Here is a 14624-nt window from a genome sequence, read left to right as displayed (position 1 = left end):
CCCATCAGTCTCAGGATCAAGTGAAACATCAAAACCTTCTGTTTCAACAGCTTCATCACTCTTCAGTACTGAGAAACCAAGCTCAGTATCACCAGAAGTGCAAAAGACTGCAACCACAGGTCAGACTGAAACATCACCAGTAACAGTAGAGCCAGGTTCTACTTTCCCAACAACAGTTGAAGAGAGCTCAGTAAAACAGACTTCTGAGGTTTCCACCAAAGACGCTAAAACTCCAACAGCCTCCTCATTGTTTAGCACAGAGACACCAACAGCACAGCCAGTTACACAAGTCAGTGCAGCCACTGGTCAGACAGACATGCCCTCAATCTCTTCCATCACTGATAAGACAGAGCTATCTTCCATTCTCACTTCGACAGAGGACGTTGGCTCAGGTGATCAAACCCCAGACATGTTCACTCAGGCCTCTTCTGTGACAAGTACATCTTCTTTCTATTCTACTGACGCACCAACAGCAAAGTCACCTGGAACCACAAAAAGCCTTGAAACAGATGAGACAAAAGTTCCATCACTTACAGGACAGCCATCAATTTCTCCAGTTTCTGATGAGACACAATCAAGCTCAGTTACAATGTCTCCAATCACAGCCTCTGTTTCCTCACCCACTGTTACAGATATTTTGGAGGACGACATTAGCAGTGAGCCTACAATGGTGGAGTCTGTGCCCTCTATCAGTGAATCAACTTTCAGCCCTGAAATCCTCTTTTCCACAAACACTGAAGGTTCCGGAGATAACACTGGCTTTCTGACTGAAGAATCACTCATTACAGCAACTTCTGTATCTTCAATGTTCAGTACAGAGTCCCCATCAGTCACAGGATCACCTGAAACCCAAACAAGTGAAACATCAAAACCTGCTGTTCCAACAGCTTCATTACTTTTCAGTACTGAGAAACCAAGCTCAGTATCACCAGAAGCGCGAAAGACTGAAACCACCAGTCAGCCTGAAACACCATCAGTAACAGTAGAGTCAGGATCTACTTTCCGAACAACAGTTGAAGAGAGCTCAGGAAAACAGACTTCTGAGGTTTCCACCAAAGACGCTAACATTCCAGCAGCCTCCTCATTGTTTAGCACAGAGACACCAACAGCACAGCCAGTTACACAAGTCAGTGCAGCCACTGGTCAGACAGACATGCCCTCAGTCTCTCCCATCACTGATAAGACAGAGCTATCTTCCATCTTCACTTCGACAGAGGACAGCGGCTCAGGTGATCAAACCCCAGACATGTTCACTCAGACCTCTTCTGTGACAAGTACATCTTCTTTCTATACTACTGACACACCAACAACAAGGTCACCTGGAACCACAGAAATCCTTGAAACAGACGAGACAAAAGTTACATCACTTACAGGACAGTCATCAATTTCTCCAGTTTCTGATGAGACACAATCAAGCACAACTACAATGTCTCCAAGTATGACATCTGTTTCCTCATCCACTGTTAAAGATATTGTGGAGGACAACATTAGCAGTGAGCCTACAGTGGTGGAGTCTGTGCCCTCCATCAGTGAATCAACTTTCAGCCCTGAAACAGCATCCATCCTCTTTTCCACAAATACTGAAGGTTCTGGAGATAGCACTGGCTTTCTGACTGAAGAATCACTCATTACAGCAACTTCTGCATCTTCAATGTTCAGTACAGAGTCCCCATCAGTCTCAGGATCAAGTGAAACATCAAAACCTTCTGTTTCAACAGCTTCATCACTCTTCAGTACTGAGAAACCAAGCTCAGTATCACCAGAAGTGCAAAAGACTGCAACCACAGGTCAGACTGAAACATCATCAGTAACAGTAGAGCCAGGTTCTACTTTCCCAACAACAGTTGAAGAGAGTTCAGAAAAACAGACTCCTCAGGTTTCCACCAAAGATGCTAAAGCTTCAACAGCCTCCTCATTGTTTAGCACAGAGACACCAACAGCACAGCCAGTTACACAAGTCAGTGCAGCCACTGGTCAGACAGACATGCCCTCAGTCTCTCCCATCACTGATAAGACAGAGCTATCTTCCATTCTCACTTCGACAGAGGACGCTGGCTCAGGTGATCAAACCACAGACATGTTCACTCAGGCCTCTTCTGTGACAAGTACATCTTCTTTCTATACTACTGACGCACCAACAGCAAGGTCACCTGGAACCACAAAAAGCCTTGAAACAGATGAGACAAAAGTTCCATCACTTACAGGACAGCCATCAATTTCTCCAGTTTCTGATGAGACACAATCAAGCACAATTACAATGTCTCCAATCACAGCCTCTGTTTCCTCACCCACTGTTACAGATATTTTGGAGGACGACTTTAGCAGTGAGCCTACAATGGTGGAGTCTGTGTCCTCCATTAGTGCATCAACTTTCAGCCCTGAAATCCTATTTTCCACAAACACTGAAGGTTCTGGAGATAGCACTGGCCTTCTGACAGAAGAATCACTCATCACAGCAACGTCTGTATCTTCAATGTTCAGTACAGAGTCCCCATCAGTCACAGGATCACCTGAAACTCAAACAAGTGAAACATCAAAACCTGCTGTTGCAACAGCTTCATCACTCTTCAGTACTGAGAAACCAAGCTCAGTATCACCAGAAGTGCAAAAGACTGCAACCACCAGTCAGACTGAAACATCATCAGTAACAGTAGAGTCAGGATCTACTTTCCCAACAACAGTTGAAGAGAGCTCAGAAAAACAGACTTCTGAGGTTTCAACCGAAGACGCTAAAACTCCAGCAGCCTCCTCATTGTTTAGCACAGAGACACCAACAGCACAGCCAGTTACACAAGTCAGTGCAGCCACTGGTCAGACAGACATGCCCTCAATCTCTCCCATCACTGATAAGACAGAGCTATCTTCCATTCTCACTTCGACAGAGGACGTTGGCTCAGGTGATAAAACCACAGACATGTTCACTCAGGCCTCTTCTGTGACAAGTACATCTTCTTTTTATACTACTGACGCACCAACAGCAAAGTCACCTGGAACCACAAAAAGCCTTGAAACAGATGAGACAAAAGTTCCATCACTTACAAGACAGCCATCAATTTCTTCAGTTTCTGATGAGACACAATCAAGCTCAGTTACAATGTCCCCAATTACAGCCTCTCTTTCCTCATCCACTGTTAAAGAAATTGTGGAGGACGACATTAGCAGTGAGCCTACAATGGTAGAGTCTGTGCCCTCCATCAGCGCAACAACTTTCAGCCCTGAAACAGCATCAATCCTCTTTTCCACAAATACTGAAGGTTCCGGAGATAACACTGGCTTTCTGACTGAAGAATCACTCATCACAGCAACTTCTGTATCTTCAATGGTCAGTACAGAGTCCCCATCAGTCACAGGATCACCTGAAACTCAAACAAGTGAAACATCAAAACCTGCTGTTCCAACAGCTTCATTACCCTTCAGTACTGAGAAACCAAGCTCAGTATCACCAGAAGCGCAAAAGACTGCAACCACCAGTCAGACTGAGAAATCATCAGTAACAGTAGAGTCAGGATCTACTTTCCCAACAACAGTTGAAGAGAGCTCAGAAAAACAGACTTCTGAGGTTTCCACCAAAGACGCTAAAGCTTCAACAGCCTCCTCATTGTTTAGCACAGAGACACCAACAGCACAGCCAGTTACACAAGTCAGTGCAGCCACTGGTCAGACAGACATGCCCTCAATCTCTCCCATCACTGATAAGACAGAGCTATCTTCCATTCTCACTTCGACAGAGGACGTTGGCTCAGGTGATCAAACCCCAGACATGTTCACTCAGGCCTCTTCTGTGACAAGTACATCTTTCTATACTACTGACGCACCAACAGCAAGGTCACCTGGAGCCACAGAAATCCTTGAAACAGACGAGACAAAAGTTCCATCACTTACAGGACAGCCATCAATTTCTCCAGTTTCTGATGAGACACAATCAAGCTCAGTTACAATGTCTCCAATCACAGCCTCTGTTTCCTCACCCACTGTTACAGATATTTTGGAGGACGACATTAGCAGTGAGCCTACAATGGTAGAGTCTGTGCCCTCTATCAGTGAATCAACTTTCAGCCCTGAAATCCTCTTTTCCACAAACACTGAAGGTTCCGGAGATAGCACTGGCTTTCTGACAGAAGAATCACTCATTACAACAACTTCTGTATCTTCAATGTTCAGTACAGAGTCCCCATCAGTCACAGGATCACCTGAAACTCAAACAAGTGAAACATCAAAACCTGCTGTTCCAAGAGCTTCATTACTTTTCAGCACTGAGAAACCAAGCTCAGTGTCACCAGAAGTGCAAAAGACTGAAACCACCAGTCAGACTGAGAAATCATCAGTAACAGTAGAGTCAGGATCTACTTTCACAGCAACAGATGATGAGAGCCCAGTAAAACAGACTTCTGAGGTTTCCACCGAAGATGCTAAAACTCCATCAGCCTCCTCATTGTTTAGCACAGAGACACCAACAGCACAGCCAGTTACAGAAGTCAGTGCAGCCACTGGTCAGACGGACATGCCCTCAGTCTCTCCCATCACTGATAAGACAGAGCTATCTTCCATTCTCACTTCGACAGAGGACGCTGGCTCAGGTGATAAAACCACAGACATGTTCACTCAGGCCTCTTCTGTGACAAGTACAACTTCTTTCTATACCACTGACGCACCAACAGCAAGGTCACCTGGAACCACAGAAAGCCTTGAAACAGATGAGACAAAAGTTCCATCGCTTACAGGACAGCCATCAATTTCTCCAGTTTCTGATGAGACACAATCAAGCTCAGTTACAATTTCTTCAATTACAGCCTCTGTTTCCTCATCCACTGTTGAAAATATTGTGGAGGACGACATTAGCAGTCAGCCTACAATGGTAGAGTCTGTGCCCTCCATCAGTGCATCAACTTTCAGCCCTGAAACAGCATCAATCCTCTTTCCCACAAATACTGAAGGTTCCGGAGACGGCACAGGTGTTTTGACTGAAGAATCACTCATCACAGCAACTTCTGTATTTTCAATGTTCAGCACAGAGTCCCCATCAGTCACAGGATCACCTGAAACTCAAACAAGTGAAAAATCACAATCCACTTTTCCAACAGCTTCATCACTCTTCAGTACTGAGAAACCAACCTCCACAAGTCAGGCTGAAAAATCATTAGTCTCCACCACAATTATCACAATGACAGCAGATGCATCTGGAAGTGGTGATTCCAAGGAAGCAGAGTTCTCAGCCACAGCTGCATACACAGATGTAACTCACCTAACAACACCAACACCGGACGAGCAACCATCTGTTGAACAAAGAACGACAGCAACAACCACATTCAGCCCATCCATTACATCCACATTTGCTGAGGAACAAAGTTCCAGTGATCGAGATTTCTTAATTGTCACACGAAGTCCCTACACACTAGGCCCATCTCAACACGTGGTCATCCCCCGGGTCACACTATATACCTCAAAAGAAACCTCTACTTTCATTGACATGGAAAACTCATCGGATGATTTTGATTCAAGTCCAGAAGGATCTGGTGTAGAGTCATCCACTGAGACTACCACAATACCCCAGGATGAATTTTCTGTGGCAACAGATGAGACTGAGACAGATGAGAATGCTGCATCCTCAGCTTACTCACACAGTACACCATTTACCAAAGAACTGATGTCACCAACCCTGTCTCCACACATGACAAGCACTGAGGTTTACCTTACTGAGTCTGGAAGTGGGCATACAGATGGCTCTGGAGATGATGATGACGGTTCAGGTGTTGAATTTGTTGATGGGTCAACTACCTTTGTACCAGTCACAAGTTCACCTGTGATGTCCACTACTCTTGCTTCTACAAAACCAGTCACTTTGCCCTCCAGTGATGTTGCTGTCACTGAGGAAAGCTCCAGTGACCAAACAAATAAAGTGGCCACTGACAATGTTATTACGCAAAAACCTACTGGCACTCCAGCTTCTTCACTTTATAGCACTGAGAAGCCAACAACATCTTCTGAAATGCGCACTGGTAGTGCTCCCTCCACAGATACAAGCTCAGTGCATACAGAGGAATATGATTCAGGTGACCGTAACACTGATGTCCTCACTAAAATGGATGCCACAGTGTCTTCAGTGTTCAGCACAGAGAAACCTGAAACAACAACAGCATTTCGTGATAGAGATATATCTGATACTCCAAAATCTGCTGTAAGTGCAGCTTCTTCTCTATACAGCACTGAGAAGCCAAACATAACAATAGTGTATTCTGTCACATCTGCACAAGAAGTTAACACAACTATAGCTGCAAGTGAAAAATCCACACCAAGCTCAGCCCTTAATTTGGCAGAGGAAGAGAGTACTAGTGACCAAACGACTGCGATATTCACCTCAAAGCTATCAGGGATGGAGACCGTCACATTCAGAGAGGCAACAGGTGAAACCGAAACCTTTGTTTCAGTTACACCAACCTCTGATGAGCAAGTTTCCTCTCAGGATAGTAAAATGACTCCAGATACAGAAAGCCCCACCACTTTGCACGTAACAGAGCCTCCTGTTTCTAGCGCTGGCAAAAATGATGTCACTGAAGCGGATCACATAACAGAATCCTCCTCCACAACTTTGTCCCCTCATACAATTGGCGCTTCAGTTAGTGACCACACTACAGTCGACCTCACCACAGTTAGCTCCAGCAGTGAACATAAACAAGATGGGTTCACATTGATGTCTACCCCCATTCCCTCCATTGTATATCATAGTGTTACAGACCAGCAGGTCGTGATCATCACTCCCAGTAGCAGCCAAGCTAAAACTGACTTGACTGAACAAACACCTACCATGGTCCTACATGTGTCTAAACCATCAACGCCCATCATATTCACAGAGGGTGTGAAAGATGAAGATGAGCTGTTGTCTGCAGTTACAGAAAGTGTAAGGGAAGGTAACCCAACACTTGAACTCATTACCAAAGATGATACTATTATTGATGCAGATACTATCTCCATAGTTGCTTCTTCGTCATTTTACCCAACAATCCAGACAGAGGAGGTTGGGGGTGTCACGGCAGTTACAATGACACAAACGTTTGGAGTAACAGAAGATTCAGAGGGCTCCGGGACTGATAGTGCCACTTTCCTTTCTCCTACACCTGTAACTATACATGTGACCTCAGCCATTGATTCGTCAATTACCTCAACATCCTCTCAATATTTAGTCACCACTTCAGAGCCATCAACTGTGGAAGATATTGCTCGTATGGAGACATCCAGTGAAGAGACAGTCCCATCCACACCCCATGCTACCCCAGCTAGTACGCTGTCTACAAAGTCAAGCTCTGAAGAAACATTTGATTTAACTACACCACATACAGTTTTTACTGTTGAGACTCAGACCAAACCAGTTCCAGAGCTCATAACAAAGGATTTATCAGATGAGGACACTGATAATGTCAATGACTCTGTTACTGAGGTCGCTGCCTCCACATCTTTGCCCTCTAACCTTACCTTAACTGAAACAACAGAGATCAGCTCAGTCAGTCCAGTGTCCAGTGAGGAATATATGGTCAACACAGTTGAAAAAGAAACAATGAAACCCTCTGTCACTTCTGTGTCAGACATTACTGATATAGACATCTCAAGTGACCAAACTTTTTCATCACTAACAGCTAGACCAGTAACACTGTCAGCTACCCCACCTGAACCTGGCACTGGCAAAACTGAAATAGCTGTATCGAGTGTTGCTTCCAGTCTCTATAGTACTAGGAAGCCAACTGTCACATCCACTTCTCCCTACAGTACTGATAAACTTTCAGTGGCAAGTAACACAGATGTTGTGATTATGGAGGGCTCTGGGAGTGAGATCTCAGATATCATAACTGCATCACCTAAGACAGTGACATATGAGAGTGGAAAGACAGTAGCCACTCCAGTATCTTCTCTATTCAGCACAGATAAACCTTCCATTATCACTCAAAAAGAAGAAATTCATAGAAGTGTAGTAACCCCAGAGGTAGAGCAAACGTCATTGTCAGAAACAGTTTCATCCCCTACCAATGGCGCAACATCAACCCCAGCACATGGAGAGAGCATAAGGGACCATATCACTTCAAAACCTGATGTGATTGTTAAGTTTGTCACCACCTTTGTCCCAGAACCAGATACAACACCATCTGGGGTGTCCTTCCAACAGGCCAGGTCTGAGATAACATTCACTCATCATCCCCACATTGAAATCTCCTCTGAGAAAATTGTGTTGGCCACAACCAGCCCCATGTTGCCCAGTGAGGAGTCAGACCAGCACCTTGAACCTATTGATGTGACTCCCCAGACTGGAATTGCAACCATGTCAGAAGATAAGACAGCTGAAACACCAAGTCAGGCACCTATAAACAATGAAATTTCATCTGATGCTGAAAGCAGCACAAAAGAGAGTGACGTCCTTATAACGTCTACTGATGCTGCAATAACTTCAGGTCCTACAGATGAAGCCTTATTGCCAACACAGCCTGATGTCATGGTCCAGTATGTTGCAACAGTTTCCCCTGTACAACTCCTAACAACTCCCCAAAAGTCATTTGAACAAGCCAGGTCAGAGATTGCACTAACACACCGCCCTCCCTCTGATCACTCTTCTCAAGATATTTCACTGACCACAACTCACCCTGTGTTTGCAAGTCATGAAACAAACCAGACTACAGTGCCTGCTGCCTCTCCTTATGTAGCTGAAGTTGAACCCACTATTGATCAGGTTTCAAGTGGTGCAATGACTGAACCATATCCTGATTATAATTATGGAGATTCAGATACCCCAGATTATGACTCCCCAGACCCCTTGCTTGAAGCAAATGCTCCACAAATCAATAATACTGCATCAAAAAGAAAAGCCGTAGTGTTCAGTACTATACCACCTATTGTCCCTCAAACATCTGAGAGTCATTCAGTGACCAGTGCTAAAGGTGGCTCAGAAGAAAAGGCAACCAAGTCACCTGTAGTATCAGCAGCAGCTATCACTTTCTTGCCTTCTGCCTCAGCTACCGTCAGTGCAGCATCCTCGTCTAGTTCTGAGAGTGGTTCACTCAGCAGCAGTAGCTCAGAAGAAAGCATGACCACAGCAAGCACTGTTAGGCTGAATATTGATGAGGCTGAAAACATCACCTCAGTGCTTCTGTCTGCCGCAACTAAGTCACCCTCTGTCCTTAGCAGTGGACCTGAAAATGGGTCTGTCAGCTCTGAGAGTGTGTCTGGAGAAATTATGACAACAACACAACCAAAGGTCGACAGTATGGAAGAACAGTCCCTCTACCCGGATGAAATCCAGACTGTATTCAAGGTTGATGCTACCACACCGTCAAAGATGGAGTCCACTAGTGTTGTTAGCACCTCTTGGAAAGAGGAAGTTGTCAGCAAACTCGAGGGTGATGTCTCTCCTTACACTGAAATACCCACAGGGACCCATACAGTGTTTACAACGACACAAGCTCTAGCACAAAGCTTGGCAGTGTCAGTTGCATCCGTCGCCACCACTCCATCATCTTCCTTTTCGGAGGAGGATGACAAACTGGACAGTGTTAAAACTGCAACGCCCTCAGTCACTGGAGGGGAACCACCACGAAGAGGGGAGGAAACAACGGTGCTACCTGACGCAGGACATGATTTAGGGCACACCATCATTGGCGAGACTGTTGAAATTCAAGGTAGTTTTGCTTTTTCAAATTTTTCTATTGAATACAACAAAATGCGTAAACTGAACATCTGTTTGCATTAAAAAAAAAAAAAAAAACTTTTGTTTTGCTTTTTTCAATCTCTAAACAGAAATTCACTCATGCTCAGAGAACATTTGTCTGAATGGAGGATCTTGCTTCAAGAGAGGCAGCATCCACACATGCAGCTGTGCTCCTGGATATGGTGGTGAACGCTGTGAAATAGGTAGGATACTGTGTAATAATATTTCTCTCAGAGTATCCCACAGCCTTCATGTTAATGCAAGAATCATCAAATAAATGAGAGACTAGTTTAAATGTAGTAGGGACAAGCATTTTGGTTTTTTTGTCATTCATTATGTTTGTTTCTTCTGTAGATATTGATGAATGCCAATCCAATCCTTGCCGCAATGGAGGTACATGTGTCGATGGGATTGCGTTCTTCACATGTGTTTGCCTCCCAAGCTACTCCGGGCTGTACTGTGAGGAGGGTAAGCGGTTATTATCATGGATTCCTTCCCGTACTTCTCTCTGAGTATTCCGATTCAGTAATACAAACTCTCCATTTCATTAGTGTTGTAACTGGCTCCGACCATCTATCTAACCTGTCTAAACTCAGTTTAAATGATTAAAATGTTACATGATAGAATAAACATTTGCCGCTCTTGCATTTGATAATGTGTTTAGACAGTGTAATGTAATCACTCACCTGAGTCCCTGGGAAATAAATCAGAAAACAAAGAGTACTGCCTAATGTTTCTCCCGAACTTTAGCTGAGTTATAAACACCACATTTATGTCAGCACTGCAATCATTTTTTTCCAGTCTGTTTTTGCATTGCCTGAAGGTGCGTCCTGTCTGATAATGCATCGATGACTCCATCCTCGAGCTTTAGTTTCCACGTTTCAGACTGTTGAAACATTTTCCATGTAACTTATTTTAGATATTCAGTTTTTACTGTCATGTCAGATGTGGTGTACACTCCAAGGCAGGTATGCTAGCCACCAAGTCACTTTTTGATCATTCCATCCATACATTAGACTGACATTGCTGAGTACTTTGGTGGATTCATATACATGAGGAACTTTTGGAAAGATAATCCAAACTTCCCATACCCTCATAAATGTACTTTTCCCAGTTGCAAACCACTTTCATCTGAAGTGTGTTGAACCCAGGGCATCATACGCCTTGGCTGATTTCTCTTGACCAATGTCTACACCCTAAATTTTGTCGGGATCACTCATCATCAGTGACTCACACCCAGATTGTGTATTCAGACACAGCTGCTGTCCTAGAGAGTGTTGCCAGGAGACAGGGAGAAAAAGTAACTTGGAGAGGAACAGCCCAGAGAAGGACTCTGCCTCTTTTTTCCTTTTTTTTCTCTTTTTAAATTTGGCAGCTGGATTAAGGAGGGATGTTATGCTGGTACACACACATATAGAACAAAGACTGTTGGTCGAGCATAAAGTACCCGCTTTAACACCTCGCTCTGGACTTTAACCCAAACCTAATTTAAATCACTCACCTCTTAATTTTCTGGGTTTGACATAAATTTGATCCACAACACTCAGGATCTTGTCTCACTTTGCGTAAGAATCTTCACGTACCGATTCGGTTTTGCGTGTGTGAATACCTGTGAAGAAATTTGAGAAGAATAATCATCTTCAAATTTCTGTTTCATTCACACATCATTAAAATGCTGATGTTAGAAGCTCTAGGGACCAATCCATCATCTTGTTCCCCCTCCCTTGATTAGAGATGGTTGTCAGAGATAACAGAAGGCCTTCAGGGTCATTACTCTCAGGTGGTAGTACTGTAGATGCAGTAGATAAAATTATGTCGTGAATATTCAGGTTTTGATGCAAATAGTTGAAATTGATGACAGGTAAAAGCCAAAGGTTTATCTTTGGAAAAGGTTAATGCATTTCATTTATTTATAACTCATTTATACCTCATTCCCTGTTGCTTTCTGTCCCATCAGATACAGAAACTTGTGACTATGGCTGGCACAAGTTTCAGGGCCACTGCTACAAGTACTTCCCCAACAGAAGAAACTGGGACACAGCAGAGAGAGAATGTCGCATGCAGGGGGCTCATCTAACCAGCATCATCACCCACGAGGAGCAACAGTTTGTCAACCGTAAGAAAAGCTCATTATCATAAATAATCAATCATAAGTACGGGATTGTGTTGAAGTTTTTATGAAATCTGCATGATAAGATTGAAGCTACCTTAAAGCCACATCAGCTTGCTGGAAATGCATTGCAGTGATACAGGCATAGTAAATCCCACTGCCATCTTTCTCTCCCTCTTGCACTTTCTGTAACTGAACAGTCCTAAAAAGGACACATGGCAACAAAGAGACGTAATTTGCTGTTTCACTCTACCCTGAATGCTAGGTCTTGGACAGGACTACCAGTGGATTGGCTTGAATGATAAGATGTTTGACAGTGACTTCCGCTGGACTGACGGCAGCCCTATGGTAAGATAGGTTGTTTTCTCACATATTTTTGTCTTAACAAACATGGCACAGAGACAGTGTAAATATTTGGGAAAAAAATGCAGATGGCAGATAGAGTCATCTAGGGAGAGCCGTTTTTTTCAGGGGCTGTGGTGACTTTCTCATGACGTACTCTCCTCTGCCTCATATTGCTACACCCTAATGGGTGACTGCTTTGGTAATAAATCTGATGTAGAAGATGCTGTAAGGCAAGACTGAATATTTTAAATAAGAGTAAGTCCAGTGCATTAAACCAATAGCTGCAACAACATAAGAAAAGATTGCATTTCGATGATGACAGATAGGCAAGGAAAGAAAGAAAAATGCACACTGTTGATAAAAAATCAGTGTTTATAAAACAGCACAAACGGTAAGTAGGAGGGTGTTTGCTTTTGTTGTTGTTGTAGCTGCTGAAGATATTCCTCACTAGACAGGAAAGTGGCTAATTACCATGTGTATCCGTGTTGAACAGATAGATGTCCTCACTTCAAAGACAGACCTCCAGGAAAAGAGATAGGGGAAACATAGAGACAGCCAGGGGGTTAAAAGATAAGCACAGGACGCCTATGGAGCCCCTTCCTCAGCTGAAAGATTGAGGGGTGATGAGGGTGTGAGTGACGCTGTGTAGAGGGGAGTTTGGCAGGCGTAGACAGGTATGGTCCCCCTTCAGCCCCCACATGCATCAGAGGGCCCGGCCAACAGGCAGCCGACCGGGGGAAGGGGCCACCAGGCATTCAGACACACAGATGGACAGCACCTGTGCTCGAAGAAAAAAACTAGATAGAAGCAGACCGGGGGGCCTGGGTGGGTGGTCACCACCAATACATACATAAATAAAACTACTTTTCAACAAGTGTGTCATATTCACACATGGAATAACTAAAGAAAATGTATCAATATTGATCATAGTGGCGCTGAAACACCCAAGTTAGTGTATATTTTGTTGTGTGCCTGTGTGCGTGTGTGTGTGTGCGTGTGGGTGGGTGTTCAAAGTTTGTTTGGGTATTTTGAGGAGGATGCAGGCCTGCTGTGCAGCTGATGGGTCACCCATTTGTTAACTTGAAGTGAGCTGAGCAGGAAGTCGGTGTGTTTGCTAACCATAATGACAGAGTAGCAGAGCCTCAGGGTACGATTGGAGGCGGGGGGGGGGGGGCTCACAAATTTGAAGACACTGTTTGAACCTAGAATGTGCTGAAAGACTGCAGGTAGCATCTATTCCTGGTTGAATGCCCCACAGCATTACAGCTGTGTGTATATTGTTATCAAAGTGTCAATATACATCGGACATTGTGTGTTTTTGTGTGTGAGTTCTTTTGCCTGCAGAATTACTCATATAATGATAGGCATGCGGACAGTGTGATGTAATGACATGACATAGTTTTCCATCATCACAAAGCCCTTTAAAACCTGTGGCATTTACTTGATGCTAATCATGTCTATCATACAAATGTGACCTTAATGAGTCTCAAACTTCTTAAGAAATCTTTCCCACTCATTCTGTGGCTTAATGTGAGATTGTCACCGTAGTAATGTGGCTGGCCCTTACCTCAATATAGTTCATTTACCCATTTTGTAAATGTATTGGTTAATTTGCCTTGTGTCTGTCATACAGAGCCTGCATGGGTTTCTCAGAGCTGAGCTGAACTGAACTGAACTGAACTGATGGGGTCTCCAATAGTTGAATTTGGTTGCCAGTAATATACTGTTGCTCCCTCTTGTGGCTATTAATTAAAAAACAGGGACAGAAATCTGCAGCCAACCAGCATAAATCCCTTCTGTAGAGGGAGATGGGTGATAACAATACATGTACTGTATTTATCCCATTGGTGTCTCCAGTGTGATGTCATGCACTTTGTCATGCAGACTAAACATGACAGATCAATACTAGTTCTAAAATTAGTTTGTGTTTTGTTTATTTATTTATTTTTATTTTTTTAAAGGGTGCTCTATAGAAGATCACACCTGTCATAATGTCTTGTTTTTTACACTTTGCTCTTGTTTCAGCAATATGAAAACTGGAGGCCCAACCAGCCTGACAGCTTCTTCACTTCTGGCGAGGACTGTGTTGTGATGATATGGCATGAGGACGGCCAGTGGAATGATGTTCCATGCAACTACCACCTCACCTTCACCTGCAAGAAGGGAACAGGTACAGATACTGCTAAAATGAGCTCAATGCATGAATTTGGAAAAGAGAAGATACACATTTCTTACTTTGATAATATTGTTACTGTTTCGTAGTGGCCTGCAGCCAGCCCCCTCTGGTGGAGAATGCACGTACCTTTGGCAAGAAGCGTGAGAGATACGAGATCAACTCACTGGTGAGGTATCAGTGCCGGACAGGCTTTATTCAGAGGCATGTCCCAACTATCCGTTGTCGAGGGAATGGACAATGGGATACCCCCAAAATTTCCTGTATGAATCGTAAGTATAGCAAAAGCTGCTCTCAATGGATACACATTG

The 14624-nt window shown here is 43.9% G+C and overlaps 1 protein-coding gene across 1 annotated transcript in view; it reads left to right on the top strand.

Annotated features, from left to right (window-relative positions):
- LOC119019268 (versican core protein-like) overlaps positions 1–14624 on the top strand; it is a 47747-nt gene that overhangs the window by 31036 nt on the left and 2087 nt on the right. Inside the window, exons 6-11 of the mRNA XM_037097712.1 lie at positions 9775–9888; positions 10040–10153; positions 11643–11801; positions 12061–12143; positions 14166–14310; positions 14403–14585. Of these exons, the coding sequence (XP_036953607.1) occupies positions 9775–9888; positions 10040–10153; positions 11643–11801; positions 12061–12143; positions 14166–14310; positions 14403–14585 (798 nt within the window). The remainder of the gene's footprint in view (positions 1–9774; positions 9889–10039; positions 10154–11642; positions 11802–12060; positions 12144–14165; positions 14311–14402; positions 14586–14624) is intronic.

This window comes from Acanthopagrus latus, chromosome 5 (assembly GCF_904848185.1).
Source record: "Acanthopagrus latus isolate v.2019 chromosome 5, fAcaLat1.1, whole genome shotgun sequence".
Classification (NCBI taxonomy): Eukaryota; Metazoa; Chordata; class Actinopteri; order Spariformes; family Sparidae; genus Acanthopagrus; species Acanthopagrus latus.
Note: the sequence above shows the minus strand (reverse complement) of the source record. Positions and strands in the feature narration are given on the sequence as shown.